Below are 17,361 nucleotides of genomic sequence, written 5' to 3' on the forward strand. Positions count from 1 at the left end.
ACTTTTCTCAAAAACATCAGATCTGGATTGGACCCAAAGTTTGAATTGCAAGAAAGTACTTTCAAATTCTAAACATTTTATTTTAAAATGCCTTAAAAAAAATTAAAAAAAATTATAGTGTGTTATTTGAAACCAAAGTTTGGAGCTTGAAATAGGGTTGCTTTGATTTCAGACTTCTGGAATTTTTAGACTAGCTATCCTGAATCAGAGCACGGAGGTTCAGATTCAAAACATTTGAAATTTGAAATGTTTTACAAAGAGCTGATTTCAAAGAATATACCAACTAGTAATTAAAATTGTTTGAGTGTCGTTTTTAAATTTTGTGGACAGCCTTTGCTCTTTTGGGCAGCCATCTTAAAGAACTTGCTAATCTGTCTTTTGTCTTTGTGCATTGCAGTAAAATGTTTGATATTGAGCTATGCCCACTCCCTTTTTCTATGGAGGAAATGTTTGGCTTCATAAGCTGTCGATTCACAGGATATCCATCCTCTGTACAAGAACAAGCTCTACTCTGGCTTCATGTGAGTGCTGATATATCTTTGATCAAGTCATCCTATGGAAGTACATTCCAGTGTGTAGATAGGAATGGTTCCCAGATAGTATTGACTGTGTGCATCAACAAAATTTTAATATATACTAATTTAATATATACTAATCCTACTAATTATTTAATTCATTTGTAATGTTTTTAATTATTAGTATTAATTAGTACTTTGGCTCTCTATCCCAAGCATCTGATGCAGAGGCTAAGCAGATCAGCATTTGGTTGTATCTGGTTAGAAAGCAATATGGTCATTCTATGGATAAGTTTTGTTATGACAGAAAGATGTCATTTAAGAAATTAAGGCTTCAGTAACAATTTTAGGTGACTTGCATTAAGAGTCTCTTTGAGGAAGCCAACCTAAAAGCAGAAGCTGGGTTCACATGTATTAAACCATGATTATTTGACTTTGATTTGTTGAACAAATAATAAAAATTGGGTTTGCATGGTTTGCTAAACCATAAATTATAGTTTAATGGCACAATTAATATATCATACTAAGCCTAGATCAACCTCCTCACACAAACATCATTAGTGTCATGTATATACCAACTAAGGAGTGTCAAATTTTTCAACTTTCAATTTCCAAACATTAGGGATGCTCAAAAGTTGTGGCATGCTTTGGGGATTGTAAAGATTAATTTGTTTATTTGTGTTTATTTATTTATTTGTCAAGCATATATAAGATAACAGGTAAAAGTATAAACATAATTTGAATACATGAAAAGAGTAAAAGTAAAAAACAAAAAGGAACATTAAGACAGGGATGGTAGGCACGCTGGTGCACTTATGCACACCCCTTACAGACCTCTTAGGAATGGGGTGAGATCAATAGTAGACAGTTTAAGGTTAAAATTTTGGGGGTTTGGAGAAGAAACCACAGTGTCAGGTAGTGCATTCCAGGTATTGATCACTCTGTTACTGAAGTCATACTTTCTGCAATCCAGTTTGGATTGGTTTACCTTGAGTTTGTATCTATTATTTGCTCGTGTATTGTTGTGGTTGAAGCTGAAGTAGTCATTGACAGGACAGGACATTGTGGCAGATGACAGAGTGAGGGTCATCTCAAGTCTAATTTGTATTTTATGTTTTGATTTTTTTTTTGCCAATGTACAAGATAGCATTTGTTGGTTGAGATTGAAGTTGCCACTTGTTAGATCAATCTGACACATAGTCAAGGTCTTTTTGAAGGGTAGTTGCATTGTCGGTGGTGAATACTTTAACATCAGCAGCAAAGAGAACATAGTTACTTTTAATATGATCACAAAGGTCATTTATGTAAAGTATGAAGAGTATTGGACCTAAAACACTGCCTTGGGGATCACCACTATTAAAAGGTACAGGATTTGATAGAGTGCTTCCTATTTGACCATTTGTTGTCTGTTGACAGGAAGGCAGCTATCCATTTATGTAGGAGTCTAGAAATGCCATTGGATTTTAGTTTTAGAAGTAATTTGTCGGGTACCACTGAATCAAAAGCTTTACAGAAGTCTATGTAAATTGCGTCTATTACTTTGCCCTGATCGAGATGTGTAGTCCATATGTTTTTGTAATGTAGTAGTTGTAGATTATAGGATAATTTTTTTCTCAAACCAAATTGTTTGTTGGAGAGTAGATTGATTGATTTTAGGTGGAGGGTAATAGATTGGTTAATGATTGATTCCATGACTTTGTTGGTGATGCAACATGAAGAGATTGGTTTGTAATTTTCAACTAGGTCTCCCTTTTTGAAGATAGGGATGATCGTGGCTTGTGACCATTGGTAGGGCAAGGACCTGGTACTGAAAGATTTTTCAAAAATTATGCTTAGAGGTTCTGCAATTCCAGTGGAAAGCTTTTTTAAGAAGTATGCACATAGTCCATCAGGTCTAATAGATAGAGATGGTTTTAGATTGCGTAGTACCTTTTCAATGTTGTCTTCTATAAAATTAATATGTATAACATCACGGTAATCATTGTAATTGTCTATAGTACGACTGAGAAATATTGGGTATGTGGATTGCTCTTTACAAAGACTGAGCCAAAGAACCTGTTAAAGAGATTGGCTTTAACGGTTTTGCCAATACAGTCTTCGTCATTTGGTCCTTTTAGTGGTGGGATCGATCTCAAGTCTTTAAGTTTGTTGTTTACAAAATTATAGAAGACACGGGTGAATTTTGTGCGTAGAAGGTTTTCCTCTTGTTGAATAGTTTATTCAATAGTTTATTGTGGTTACTTTAATATAATTTAGATGTGCTTGGTAAGTAACTACATAAATATCATAACTTTTTAACATGTTGTTTGTTTCATTTATATACACGTCAGTTGATCATCACACAGATTGCAATCCATAAATTCTACAACTACAGTTTCAACCCCCACGCTCTAGATCTTAATTTGTATAGGGACTAAATTAAATGCATACTTTAAGTTCATTTTTCATTTTGACCTAGTTTCTAAAATATACACTAGCACTTCAGTTTTTAGTTGAACCTGAGAACACTGTCTTCCTCCTCTTTTTCAGGTGTTATCTGAATTAGACATTGTAGTTCCACTTCAGTTGGTAATCAGTATGTTTTCTGATGGTGTTAATTCTGTGAAAGAACTGGCAAATCAAAGAAAATCGAGAGTCAGTGAGATAACTGGGAACCTTGCAGCTCGAAGGGTAATTCATTATCAATTTCCTTTCTAATAGGAGACACATTTTGCATGCATTTTTTGACTAAGTCAGCAGGTGCAATCAGTGAAAATGAAGTGTGATTAAACTAAAGACCTTTGAAATGAATGGGCTCAGTATGCATTTAAGCATAAGACTGAACTTGGTTACTTAACAGGACTCTCTGTTGAAGATTGCAAATTTATTCATTGTAAATAGATGCATTTAGAATCATGTTCAAAGTAGGCAGGATGCTTTTTCATAGAACTGGCAGTTATGTAGGGTTTTTTTTTTTTTTTGCAAAAACCCACTAAATAGCAAATTTAGGTCTTTGACCTGGATCAGGACATTAATTATTAGGAGTGAAAGCTTAGTCATTTGCTATCTGTTGTAGACCCAGTCTAGATTACACCATTCCTTATTCATATTATTTGTATAGAGCAGGGGTGAAATCTACTTATCTTCCTTACCAGTTTGGAAGTGCCCGCGCCGTGCATGCTCACTTTCCTCATGCCTGTGCACGCATCACATACATGCACAAACCTTCTGTGCATGTGCAAAAAGTTCTGTGCATGCGCAGTAGGTAAAAAACACATTACTTCCTGGTTAAAACCAGGAAATAATGATACCCAGGTGGGTGGGTGGAGCTTTGCTCTACCCTTGCTACTGGATCGCCGAACTACCAGCACAATCGCTACCAGATCGCGTGATCCAGTCCTATAGAGAGCATTTCACCCCTGGTATAGAGGGAAAAATTCCAATAGAGGGTATATGAATTCTGCAAATATTGCAAATAGCATGTGTGGAAGCATCAAACTAATGGACACCAGTAGGTGTTGAAAAGTTCTGGTATGAAAAAGGATTGTCCCTCCATCAGTCTTAGTTATGGTCAACTATAAAGGATTCTGAGCGGTTCAGCGTAACTTCAGTTGAAGGGTTGTAAACTATAAAATAAATATTGAACTATATCGCCCTGGCAGGACCTAAACTTAGCTTTTTAGAAAACACTTCCTGCTTGTTTAAATGTGTTTAAACTGTGTATGTTAATCTTAAACCTATATAAAACATTTAAGAAAAAGATAAACTATTTAATTCAGTAGGCTAAACAAGCAATTAAAACAATTAAACCAGCAACCGGATAGCAGAAATCGGGGTTCAAATGATTCAGATGTTAGAGCTGCAAAAATCTATAGACTACTAGATGGTAGGAAGAGAAGTTTTATTTACCTCTCTGTTACCATCTTATGATTGTCTGGTTTTTTATAGTGCCAATGTGGTCACTCCAATTAAAAAGAATGATTAAAAAGGGGGAAATTCTGGGAGTTGAATCCATTGGTCTTAATGTTGCCAAGGTTGGACTCCCTTGCGTTAAGATTTAACAGTAAAAGTCTTAATAGAGTAGAATTGTTTTTGCCTTGCACCAAAAAGACAATAGAACTCCTGGGGGAGATGCTTCATCACTATACATTCTCATGGAAGGGTACCAAGCACCCCTTAGGACTCAGAGAGAAATACACGAGAAAAAGATGCTCCTTTCAATATGTCAAATGTAGTTTAGCTGTTAGTCACATCATTTTAGTAAGTCTTAAGGTACACCTAATTTGTGCCATTTAAGTATACCATCAGTCATGAATGGAACGATTCAGTGGCACATAAATGGGATCTCTGAAAAATATTTTGGAATACCATGTCCCTGTTATTAAATCATGCGTTTCTGCTTTTATGAGTGCTTTATTAATAACAGGTAACACTATCTTCATTCTGGAAAAAAATGTGTCTTCTGCAACTTTCTATCATGAAATGAATGTATTTTCTTAAATTAAGCATACAGGAGCTGGCCTGGAATTCTGTCTCTGTATGTTATTTTATTTGGCTTCCTCTAGGTGAGCATTGCTTCCGATCCAGGACGCAGAGTTCAGCATAATACACTGAGTCCATTCCCAAGTCCGTTTCAGAGTCCATTTCGCAGCCCCATGCACAGCCCTTTCCGCAGTCCTTTCAAAAATTTTGGACCCCCTGGAGGAGGAAGGACCACTGACTTTGACTGTGACGATGATGAAATGAATTTGAGTTGTTTCATCCTAATGTTTGATCTCATCTTAAAGCAGGTAATAATATACATTCCAGTATTGTAAACATGGCCATTAATACAATCTAAATATAACCGCATCTTGTTTTGGGACATTTTAAAGAATCTTTTTAGTGTTTTATAAAGGTGCCAATTTGCAAGCCAGAGATTATTTAAATGCATCTAGAAAGATTCCATGGTATATAAACTTTTTGGGGTCAAGAGTTCACTAGGCCTGAGTTCTCTTGGTCTTTTGGTAAACCCAAGAAACTAAAACCATACCTTTTCCAGCTGATAGGCATTATAGTGCAATAGCCCAGATATTTTAACAAAACAAAATATCACATATTCATGAGATTCTGTAAGTATTTAATTTGGTGGCTAGGTGGAGGGTCTATGGAGAGCTAGAGAAGGATCATTAATGACCTTTGATCTAATGTTGGAGGGATATGTAGTATAATTGATAAGTATTGATTGAAAATTACTGATTTTAAACAACATACTGTCTGGAATTTGAATATGGGTCAAAGATCTATATTTAGTTTACTTATTTATTAAATTTATATGGCATTCATATCACAGTTTGAGGCAACTTTGTTGAGTTGAATCCTATAGTCAGCTCAAAATTAAATAAAAACAGTTAATCCTTTGGAGATGCAGCATTCAGGATATAAATAGTCAATTGCTCAATTGACTTTTTTCCTGTCAAAACTTCCTACACCTTTCTTCATGCATCTTTTAGAAGGATTATGGATTACTTCAAAGACATATTTCTAGTTAATGAAGCTTCAGTTGAATTACCCAAGTCAATATAGATTTACAGACTGAAGCAAATCAAATCATGTGGCTAATCATCTCTATCCTTATTTCCGTCTGTATGATCTGTGTATCTCTGGCAGTGCTAGTCTGATTTTGCTGCTCTGCTAACTAACTTAGGGTGTTGCCAGTAAGGCACAGCCCTGATACAATTAAATTCCATCCAGAAGAGGCCTTGCCTGCTTAGCCTGAAACGAAGGAAACCAAGGTTGGGGGTGAGCCTTGCTAGCCAAACAGTATAACTTTATTGTAACTCTGCTAAAGGGGAGGCTCTTAAGGAAGGGGGAGCTAGTGAACATTAATGTCATGTAAGAAAAGGAAGTGGACAAACAAAAACTCTAATAGTTTATAGTTTTTTGTTTTTGAACTGGAATACAAATAATTCTTGTTTATCAACTGCATTAAACAGCACCAGTTCATATTTACAATAGAGATGAATATGTAACTTTGTCAACCAATCATGTATTTATGATCTTTATAGCATCTCTTTCTCTCTGTCCTGTGTTTACAATTACAGTTACTTAGTACACGTTGTCCTGGCTTGACCCATCACCACCCCAGAGTGGAGAGATGGTCTAAATAAGATTGTCTCTTCCTCAGCTGCTTTTCTCTCACTCCCTAAAAAGTGCTAAGGGCAAGTTAACCAGCTCAGCTCTGTATTCTTAATTAGTTGATTAGAACCCAGTTGGCTGGCAGCTGCTGCCTGAAACTGACTAATGAGTTTTACATTAAAGGCAAACAGCTGGCATTCATGCATTCTTTTGAAGTGTAGTCCCTATTGTGTGCCTGCTTACTCTCTTTTTATCCCTTCCTCTTCATCGCACGTAAATACAAATATTCTCTTCTTGCTAATTATCCCAGTGCCAGGTGAGCATCCCAAAGGTGGTGGTGAGGGGGCGGGGCGGGAAAGGGCTGTAAAATTTGCCCTTTTAGCCAGCTTCCTCATGAGATGAGTTTCAGAAATCCTGCCATTTGGGCTCACCCAGATTTTTGGAGTGATATCCTGATGTTGTAAAGCAAACCAAAGCAAAGCAATGCTGAAGTAAAATCATAGTTGCAGTCACATGATTTTTTTTCACTTAGTAACAGCTTGCTTAATGAACAAGGTGTTGGTTTGAATTGTGATTGCTTAAACAAGAACTACCTTTGACCAGGTCATTTGAGCTTTTTCCTGTATAATGTAGTGGGTGCTGTCCTATCTTTTCCTCATCTCTGAAAAAACAAAGTCCACCTCCTGATAACATAGCAAACACAACCATGTAGTTTTCTATGGTACAATATAGAAATGGGATACTTTTTCTACTTTGCAGCCCTGGAATTCTCTACCTATATATTAATAAAACTTGACTCTATTTGGTATCCAGATCCAGACAAGGATAGCGCTAAGTGCTGCCGATTGCTGAGAATTCTATCATCCTTACTATTTTCATTTTCTGTCCAGTCTATCAAAGCAGCTTCAATTTTGATGTTTTCCTGTTATAATGAATCCTATAAAAAGATTGAAATAAAATCTCAAAGTAGTTCAATCAGTTTAAAATTGAATCTCAAACTGCAGCTCAAATAGAATCATACCTTGAATTGAATCACAATAATTCATACAGGCTTTATTTCTAAAATGGAAAAGTCAGTTTTATAATTCTCATCTGTAAGTTGTATATCATCATTTGTCTGAACATATATGTCAGTTTTTAGAGATGAGTCCCACAGCATTCATATGCCAAAAATATTACATATACAATCTTCTTCTTAATCTGAATTCAAGTCAGATAGATGGATGTCTGATTAATTTATTCAGCTAGCTATAACAAGAACAAGAAGAACTGAAAAAATAAGAGACCATGTGATTTAGCTAGAGTCTTTTGTAGTGGGTGGTTATAATAAATCTAATTAATGATAAGGATTGAGATGGATTGGGTCTGAGAAGCCTAGTGTTCAAATTTTCATTCAACAATAGAACTGGGTGATTTTGAAACAACTATTATGTCTCAGCACAATCTGTCTCACCAAGTTGTAATGAGGGTAAAAATCAGGCAGACTTCCCCATGTGCAATATTGTAAACTCACAAAAGAAAGACAAGATATATAGACAAGACGTAAATGTAATAGTAAGGATTGATGACCCATAACCACACTGAAATCATCATACAACTGGACTATTTATTTGTCAAATAAATAGTTTATTAAACACCCATCTCCCTCATAGAGAGACTCAATGTAATGGGGCTGCCTTTAAAAATGATTTTGAAGATACAGTTAGTGCAGAATACAGAAATCATATTCCTAACTGGGAAAACCCATTGTTATGTCCATCTAACAGTCACGGCATTGGCTACTAACCGGTTTATGAGTTCAATTGGAAGCACTATTTTTAACCTATAAAACCTTATAAGGTATGGCACTGGATTATAACTACCTTACCAAATGTAACACTGCCCATCTGACCCAGTCACCAACTGAGATCTGTTTGAAGGTTCTATGCCCAGGGGAAGTAAGAGAAGTTAGACTGTGAGTGAAACATATCGCAGAACATAATATGGGATTGCAACCTTTAGTGCCCCGCAAGCAGCTGTTGTGTGAATAGTTGTTTGACAGGAAGAAATTCAACTGAAACTAATTTTAAAAGAGAGCGTTTCAAAGTTTTTTCTGCTTTTCAGCTATTCAGATATATGGAGCTTTTAAGAGCCAGGGTGCTATTGTATATTATTTAGTAGACTAATTTAGTTACTTGGACTAGGGAGGGCTAGGGTGACTTAAATTTAAATACACACAGAGCCATGGAAGATAATTCAGTGGGGTTTTTTTGTCGCTAACATGGTCTTTCTTTATGTAATGTAGTACACAAAGTTATTGTGGAGTAAATATATTATGTGTGCTTTCTTGAGCTCCCAGAAAAAAAGATAGGATATAATTTCAATAATATATTAAAAGCACCTTTAAGAGGGTACTCTTCTTTTTGCCAATGTCTGTATATCAATTACTTAGTTAATGATTCCTCCTAAAATGTGTTTTTCAGATGGAATTACAAGATGATGGCATTACCTTGGGCTTGGAGAACAGCATTTCCAAAGACATAATTTCTATCATCAACAATGTATTCCAGGCCCCCTGGGGTGGCTCCCATATTTGTCAAAAAGATGAGAAGGCAGTAGAATGTAATTTATGCCAATCTAGTATCTTGTGCTATCAGATGGCTTGTGAACTCTTGGAAAGATTAGCTCCCAAAGAAGAAATCAGACTGGTGGTAAGCAAATTAAAGAAAGGGTCTGAAAAAGTGTCCAGAAAAAAATCCCTATTGTAATTATATATCTAGATCAGGGGTGTCAAATTCAATTTCATTGAGGGCTACATCAGGGTTGTCTTTGACCTCGGAAAGGTGGGGGCAGAACATGCCCATGGGGTGTGACCATGGTGGCCGTGGCACGGGACTTGGGGGGGCACCTGTGGTGGCCAAGTGCTAAGGCAGGATTTCCCTGAGACCCTTCCTCACTCTCATTATACAGGTAATCCTCGAGTTACGAATTTAATAGAGCCTGCCAATTACATTCAGCAGCTGAGGATTCGTTTGATTGAATCATGTTAAATGAGTGTGATCACTCCCTGCTTTCCCTAATCCATTTGTTTATCGAATACACATGAGGTATCTCAGAGTGGGGAAGAGCATGTAGGGCCTAGTGCTGCAGCAGGCCATACAAGGCTTCCCCCAAACCACTGAGCTACCTCATGTTCCCGTGGGGTCTGCACAATTGCTCCCCCCCCCATCTTGCCCCACTGGATCTCCACAGATTGGGCCTACTTTGCTAGCATTCCAGATTCCGCTTACTCCTCTCCACCCTATTTCCCATGGATTACTTAATTTTTGAAGATTTCTAGACCTCCAGCAGAGGCTGACCCACTGGCAGAGAAGCCAAGTGTTTTATTCAGATGATGGCAAAGCTGGCCTAGGCCACAGCAGGCTTCTGCTTCAGAGATTGAGGTAGCAGCAGCAGCCAATCAATGAGGAGCTTGCTTCCTTTGCCTCATCATGCTGAACTACAAGCCCCTTGTTGATTAGCTGCCACGCCCCAATTCCTGAAGCTGCTCATTCGAACTAGCCAGTCAGCAGCAAGCAGGAGGCTGTTTGTTGCCAGCCAGACTGGGCCCAAACTAAGCCTGCAGGCCCTCATGACAGAGAAGCCGGTCTTATATTCAGATGGGGAAAGCTGTTTTCCTTACATCTCACTTCCTTACATGGGCTTCGTGGGCTTCTGAATAAAAACTTTGGCTTCTCTGTCATGTCAGCCGCTTCTGGAACTCTTAGAAAAGTAACTACAGTAAAGCCATGGGAAATGGGGCATGGAGGGCTGAATGCAGCCCATGGTGTCTTCATTTCGTCCTGTAACAGGCCTGGGAAGGCCTCCAGAGGCTCCATTTCAGCCTGTAACAGGCCTGGGGAGGCCTCTGGAGGCCCGAAAGGAGACTTGAAGGCCCGGGGAGGCCCACAGAGGCTCCATTTCAGCCAGAAATGTGTTGGGGGAGACCTCTGGAGACCCCTGCGGCCCGTTTTGGCCAGCAGTGTGCTGCAGGAGGCCGTCCAGGCCAAAAACAGGTTGCCAGGGGGTTGCTAGCAGAGGCACCATGGGCTGGTCCATTGCTATTTCCAGGATAGTCCTGCAGGCCAGATCTAAGCACCCCTCGGGCCGGATGCAGCCTGCGGGCCTTGAGTTTGACACCCTTGATTTAGGTCATGACGGTCATATTTTCCCTTCTGTGTTCCATATGTTAAATATATAATATACCATTTGATTTGTGCAAAGATCTAAACAGATACCCAGTGGGTGTATAAACTTTTAAGTTCTCAAGGCCCCATTCAACAATAGCTAGAAAAGGGTGTTACTATCACCGTTCAGATGTTGCTACAGTTCCTAAATTTCATTATTATTATTTAGATTGGTAAGGTTTCTGGCAGATGTAGTTCAGGAACATCTGTAGGGTCATCATTTTTCACTTTAGTACAGGTAGTTCAACTTACTTGCTTAACAACTGTTTAAAGTTACAGTGGACTCAAAAAAGTTACTTACAACCTGTTCTTGAAGTTATATCTTCTGCATCACCCCCATGGTCGCATGATCACATTTCAGGCACAACCGACTCACATTTATGACTTAGCTGTAGCATCTCACAGTCACATGATAGTATTTTGCAACTTCTTTTCCAGCAAATAAATGCCTGTTGGATAAGCGGGATTTGAACTGATGACAACGTGATTCACTTATTGACCATGTGATTCACTTAACAACCACAATTAAAATGCCCGTAAAAATCAAGTCCGCATATGTGGTGACTTGATTTATGACCACAATGACTTATGACCAAAATTCTGAGTTCAGTTATGGTCATATGTCGATGACTACCTATAAAGGCAAGGATCTTATTTTTGTTCAAAGATTACAAACAACAATAAAACTAAGTGAAAGTGGGATACTATTTAAATAAGTTGAAATATGGTAAACAAATTTTACACAATTATTACCAATTGTTTAAAACATGGCTGCTTCTCCTACTCTGACCCTCAGCAGTTTATAAATGTCAACTTTCTGAAGGGTGAGATGTAATTCTTGTAGGGCTTGCTTCTCTGGTTGATGGTTATAACAATTATGCAAAGAAACAAGATAAAATTGAAAGGTCTTAGTATCTGTTGATTAGTGCTCTTTGTAAAGTATGTGCAAGAGATGACCAAGTTGAGCCTGAGGGAGAGGTCAGTTTATTTTTTATTTATTTATTTATTTATTATTTAGATTTTTATACCGCCCTTCTCCCGAAGGACTCAGGGCGGTGTACAGCCAGAATAAAACAGTACAAGGCCCCCAGTACAATATACAAATTAAGACAAAAGTTAAAATAACATATTCAATAAATGGCCAAAAATTTAAAACCGTCAAATTTGACCCATAAAATTAATAAAAATACCCCAATAAAAATTATTAAAATTCAAAAAGTTTAAAAATTAAGCCAGTCCCGCTTGGATAAACAAGTGTGTTTTCAATTCACGGCGAAAGGTCCGAAGGTCAGGTAATTGACGCAAACCAGGGGGAAGTTTGTTCCAGAGGGTAGGTGCTCCAACAGAGAAGACCCTTCCCCTGGGGGCCACCAGCCGACATTGCTTGGCGGATGGCACCCTGAGAAGACCCTCTCTGTGTGAGCGTACAGGTCGGTGGGAGGCATAAGGTAACAGCATCCACAGCCACTCTGTCTTGGAGGGATTGAGCTTGAGTCTGTTTCTCCCCATCCAGACCCATATGGCTTCCAGGTACCGGGATAGCACTTCGACAGCTTCGCTGGGGTGGCCTGGGGTGGAAAAGTACAGTTGCGTATCGTCAGCGTACAGCTGGTAACTCATCCCAAAGCAACTGATGACCTCGCCCAACGGCTTCATATAGATGTTGAACAGGAGAGGCGAGAGAATCAACCCCTGAGGCACCCCACAAGTAAGGCACCTCGCGGTCGATCTCTGCCCTCCTGTCAACACCGTCTGCGACCGGTCAGAGAGATAGGAGGAGAACCACCGATAAACGGTGCCTCCCACTCCCAAACTCTCCAACCGGTGCAGCAGGATACCATGGTCGATGGTATCAAAAGCCGCTGAGAGATCTAACAGGACCAGGGCAGAGGAACAACCCCTATCCCTGGCCCTCCGGAGCTCATCTACCAACGCGACCAAAGCTGTCTCTGTACTATATCTGAACCGAAAGCCGGACTGGAACGGGTCTAGATAGACAGCTTCATCCAGGTACTGGGGAAGCTGCCATGCCACCACACTCTCTGCAACCTTCGCCACAAAGCGAAGGTTGGAGACTGGACAATAATTTCCCAAAATAGCTGGGTCCAGGGAAGGCTTCTTGAGTAGGGGTCTCACCACCGCCTCTTTCAAGGCAGCGGGGAAAACCCCCTCCAACAATGAAGCATTTATAATTCAGCCAGCCTCGTGTCACCTCCTGAGTGGCCAGCATCAGCCAGGAGGGACACGGGTCCAGTAAACATATGGTGGCATGTCACCTCCCCAGTAGCCTGTCCACGTCCTCAAGAGCCACAGAATCAAACTCATCCCAAACAACTTCGACAAGACGCATCTCCGTCATCTCACCTGAATCATCACAATTTTGGTCCAAACTATCCCGGAGCTGAGCGATTTTATCGTATAGATAACCACTAAACTCCTCAGCATGTCCCTGCAAGGGGTCATCCCGCCCCTCCTGATGTAGGAGAGAGTGGGTCACCCGAAACAGGGTGGCCAGGCGGTTATCTGCCGACGCAATGAGGGTGGAAACGTAGGAACGTTTCGCCTCCTTCAGTGCCACTAGGTAGGTCTTCGAAAAAGACCTAACTAGTGTCCGATCAGCCTCAGAATGGCTGGACCTCCAGGTACTCTCTAGGCGTCTTCTCCGGCGTTTCATCTCTCTCAGCTCCTTAGAAAACTAAGGAGCCAATTGAGATCTGCGCCGGATCAGAGGCCGCAAAGGCACGACATGGTCCAGTAAACATATGGTGGCATGTCACCTCCCCAGTAGCCTGTCCACGTCCTCAAGAGCCACAGAATCAAACTCATCCCAAACAACTTCGACAAGACGCATCTCCGTCATCTCACCTGAATCATCACAATTTTGGTCCAAACTATCCCGGAGCTGAGCGATTTTATCGTATAGATAACCACTAAACTCCTCAGCACGTCCCTGCAAGGGGTCATCCCGCCCCTCCTGATGTAGGAGAGAGTGGGTCACCCGAAACAGGGTGGCCAGGCGGTTATCTGCCGACGCAATGAGGGTGGAAATGTAGGAACGTTTCGCCTCCTTCAGTGCCACTAGGTAGGTCTTCGAAAAAGACCTAACTAGTGTCCGATCAGCCTCAGAATGGCTGGACCTCCAGGTACTCTCTAGGCATCTTCTCCGGCGTTTCATCTCTCTCAGCTCCTTAGAAAACTAAGGAGCCAATTGAGATCTGCGCCGGATCAGAGGCCGCAAAGGCACGACATGGTCCAAAGCCCCAGCCGCGGCCTGTTCCCAGGCCGCAACTAGTTCTTCGGTCGTGCCGTGGGCAAGATCCTCAGGGAACGGCCCAAGCTCCGTCAGGAACCTCTCAGGGTCCATCAGGCGCCTGGGACGGAACCAACGCATTGATTCCGTCTCCCTGCAGTGGTGAGCGGCAGTCTGAAAGTCTAGGGGGAGGAGAAAATGATCCGACCATGACACCGGTTCCGTCACTAAATCTCCTAATACCAGATCATTAAACCACTGTCCAGAGATATAAATCATGTCCAGTGTGGACCCCCCAATGTGTGTAGGGCCATCAGTTACTTGAATCAGGTCCAAGGCTGTCATGGAAGCCTGGAACTCCTGGACCACCGTTGATGACAAGCCGGCCGATGGCAAGTTGAAATCCCCCATGACCAAAAGTCTGGGAATCTCAACCGCCACTCCGGCAAGCACCTTCAGTAGCTCAGGCAGAGCTGTAGTCACGCAGCAAGGAGCCAGGTACGCGATCAACAGACCCATCTGATTCCTATGGCCCCACTTCACAAGGAGGAATTCACAACCGGCTATCTGAGGCACAGTGGACTTTCTCGGCTCCAGACCTTCCCTCATCACAACCACCACCCCTCCACCCCTACCCTGGGCCCTCGGTTGATGGAATGCTCGGAATCCCGGAGGGCACAGTTCGACCAGGGGTACACCCCCTTCTGTGCCCAGCCAGGTCTCCGTAATGCCCGTAATGAGTTTATGCATGCCCACAAGAGATCTAAATTCATCCCACCTTGAATTCCTTTCTATTCTTAACTCCCGCAAGTTTCCCTTGACCGTTAGATTCAGATTAACTCAGATTCTTGTCGAGAATTTAAATTTACAATAAATCTTTATATTTATTTGAACTGCCTGAATCTCCAGACTTTCTTGGTGCTTGATAGTATGTTTGCCTTGAAATATATACAAGTAGATACTGAACATTATTTGTATTTGATCTTTTGTTTTGAAGGAACCGACAGATAATTTAGAGGACAGTCTTCTTGATTCCAAACCGGAGTTCATTATAGGAACCGAAGGGGATGCAGGAAACAAATCTGCTCCAGAGCATGTAGAAAACCCAGGGAATCACACAGAAGCAACAGAAAATACTGGTATTCTTTTTTAAAGTGTTAAAATTAAAATACTATAATGATTTAAATCAAAAGGTAGCCAATACCTATTATTTAATTTATAGTTTGCCATAATCTCATGACTCTCTGTCTCCTTATATATATATGCCTACATACACCCCATAAATAATGTAAAGAAAGACATTGCTAATTTGTACTCACTTTCCACTTGTCATTTCTGACACTTTATTTCCCTTCATTCCCTTTAATAAATATTGATATCAACTGGGATTAGTCCCAGAGAGGCATCTTGAGGCAGGCTAGCCTCTCGTTACCAGTGGTTTACCATGCACAGAACTAAACTGCCTGCCAGAAAGATAGGAAATTCCCCTCCAGAAACCAATAACATCCTTTTAGGCACCTAGGACAGACCATATGAACCAATCCCATTCTCAACATACTGAAAGGTTAAATGAATTGACTACGTATTGGCAACTTATACTTCAGTTAAATTAAATTAAATGCAATTGGACACTCAAAAGATACTTCTCAGAACACAAAACCAAAGAAGGAACAGTAATGCTTTTATAGGAAGGATATATAGCAAAGACAGTGTTTGAGTATAGTGCAATCATTGGCAGAGCCATGGTGCTGAAATGGTTAGAATGCAATACCGCAGGCTACTTCAGCTGATCACCGGCTGCCAGCAGTTTGGCAGTTCGGGCGTCACTGGCTCAAGGTTGACTCAGCCTTCCATCCTTCCAAGGTCAGTAAAATGAGGACCCAGATTGTTGGGTCTAAAGGTCATGTGATCACCTTTTGCGACCTTCTGACAAGCAAAGTCAACGGGGAATCCAGATACATGTGACTACCATGTTGCTAACTGTGATTTTTACATGAATGTAACAATCCTAATTAATTCCTAATTAAAAATAATGAAAGTTACTAAAGTGATTCACTTAGCAACTATATGTTGTAAAATTAGACAAAACTCATTTAACAACTGTCTTGCTTAGCAACACAAATGTTGGGGTCAATAATCAGAATGATTTCTATGTTTTATATATGAACTTCATCAAGTTGAATTCAAAGAAATAAGATTGACTATATTATTGCTAGAGGGACGTAGAAAATTCAGTTATACAGCAAAGAAATGGCCAGGGTCAGACTGTGGAAGAGATCATGAACTGCTCATATGAAAGTTCATATAATTAAGCTAAAGAAGAAAGACAACCAGTTTCCATATTATGATCTTGAGCACATATCCACCAGTTTTAAGAAAAACATCAGAAATCACTTTGAAGTTCTGAATCTTATGTATAGAGAACCAAGAGAACTGTAGCATGAAATCAAATGTGTTAAGAATGAATGTGAAAATCAGAAGAATACAAGAATTTATGGAATAGCTATAGAATTATTCCAAATAACTGAAGAAGAATCTATAAAGATTGTAACCAAATTATGCCATCAGATCTAGAGAACATAGCAGTCAACAAATTGGAACAGGTCAACCTATATTTCAATACTAAAAGAAGGAGAACCAACACAGTATGTGTTGGTATTATTTAGTATTCTTAATTTCACCATGTTAGCAAATGAATGTTTAAGATCATTCAACTGAAATTAGAGCCCTACACAGAGATATAGAAGATGCTAGATGTTCCAGCTGGGTTCAGAAATTGCAAATGATCTTCAAGCTTTAGTGATGAAAGTCAAGGAGGGTAGTGAAAAAAATGGGACTATTAAACATAAAGAAGATTAAACTAGTGAACAACAAGCACAGGAATCAGTTTTGAAATGGCAATGAAGATACTGAAACAGTGTAGGAGTTCTGCCTTTTCTAATCAATTTTCAACAGTAAAGGAAACAGAAGTCAAGAAAATACGCTGTAAACCAGCAATGAAGAACTTAGAAAAATACTTAGATATGCTGTGTCTAAACTTACAAAGATCAGAACTGTGTAATTAATGGTTTTCCCAGTTTTACACAATGGAAGCAAAAGTTACACTTTGAAGAAGCAGAATAGAAAGAATATTAACATTTTTAAACTTTAGGTTGAAGAAGGCTCCTTAAAACACCATGCATATTGAAGAAAACAAACAAATGGTTCATTGAGCAAATTAACCCAGAATTCTCACTTGAGGCACAAATGACAATGAGTAATGAGAAATTGCACTTTTCAGCATTTTTTATTGGAG

At 39.9% G+C, this 17,361-nt stretch overlaps 1 protein-coding gene across 2 annotated transcripts in view; it reads left to right on the forward strand.

Annotated features, from left to right (window-relative positions):
• UNC79 (unc-79 homolog, NALCN channel complex subunit) overlaps positions 1-17,361 on the forward strand; it is a 148,976-nt gene that overhangs the window by 43,584 nt on the left and 88,031 nt on the right. For both annotated transcript variants that reach the window (XM_058162614.1, XM_058162615.1), the window contains exons 16-20: positions 398-521; positions 3,045-3,185; positions 5,060-5,284; positions 9,074-9,301; positions 15,064-15,205. In XM_058162614.1, the coding sequence (XP_058018597.1) occupies positions 398-521; positions 3,045-3,185; positions 5,060-5,284; positions 9,074-9,301; positions 15,064-15,205 (860 nt within the window). The remainder of the gene's footprint in view (positions 1-397; positions 522-3,044; positions 3,186-5,059; positions 5,285-9,073; positions 9,302-15,063; positions 15,206-17,361) is intronic.

The sequence above is a fragment of the Ahaetulla prasina genome, chromosome 1, assembly GCF_028640845.1.
Source record: "Ahaetulla prasina isolate Xishuangbanna chromosome 1, ASM2864084v1, whole genome shotgun sequence".
Lineage (NCBI taxonomy): Eukaryota > Metazoa > Chordata > Lepidosauria > Squamata > Colubridae > Ahaetulla > Ahaetulla prasina.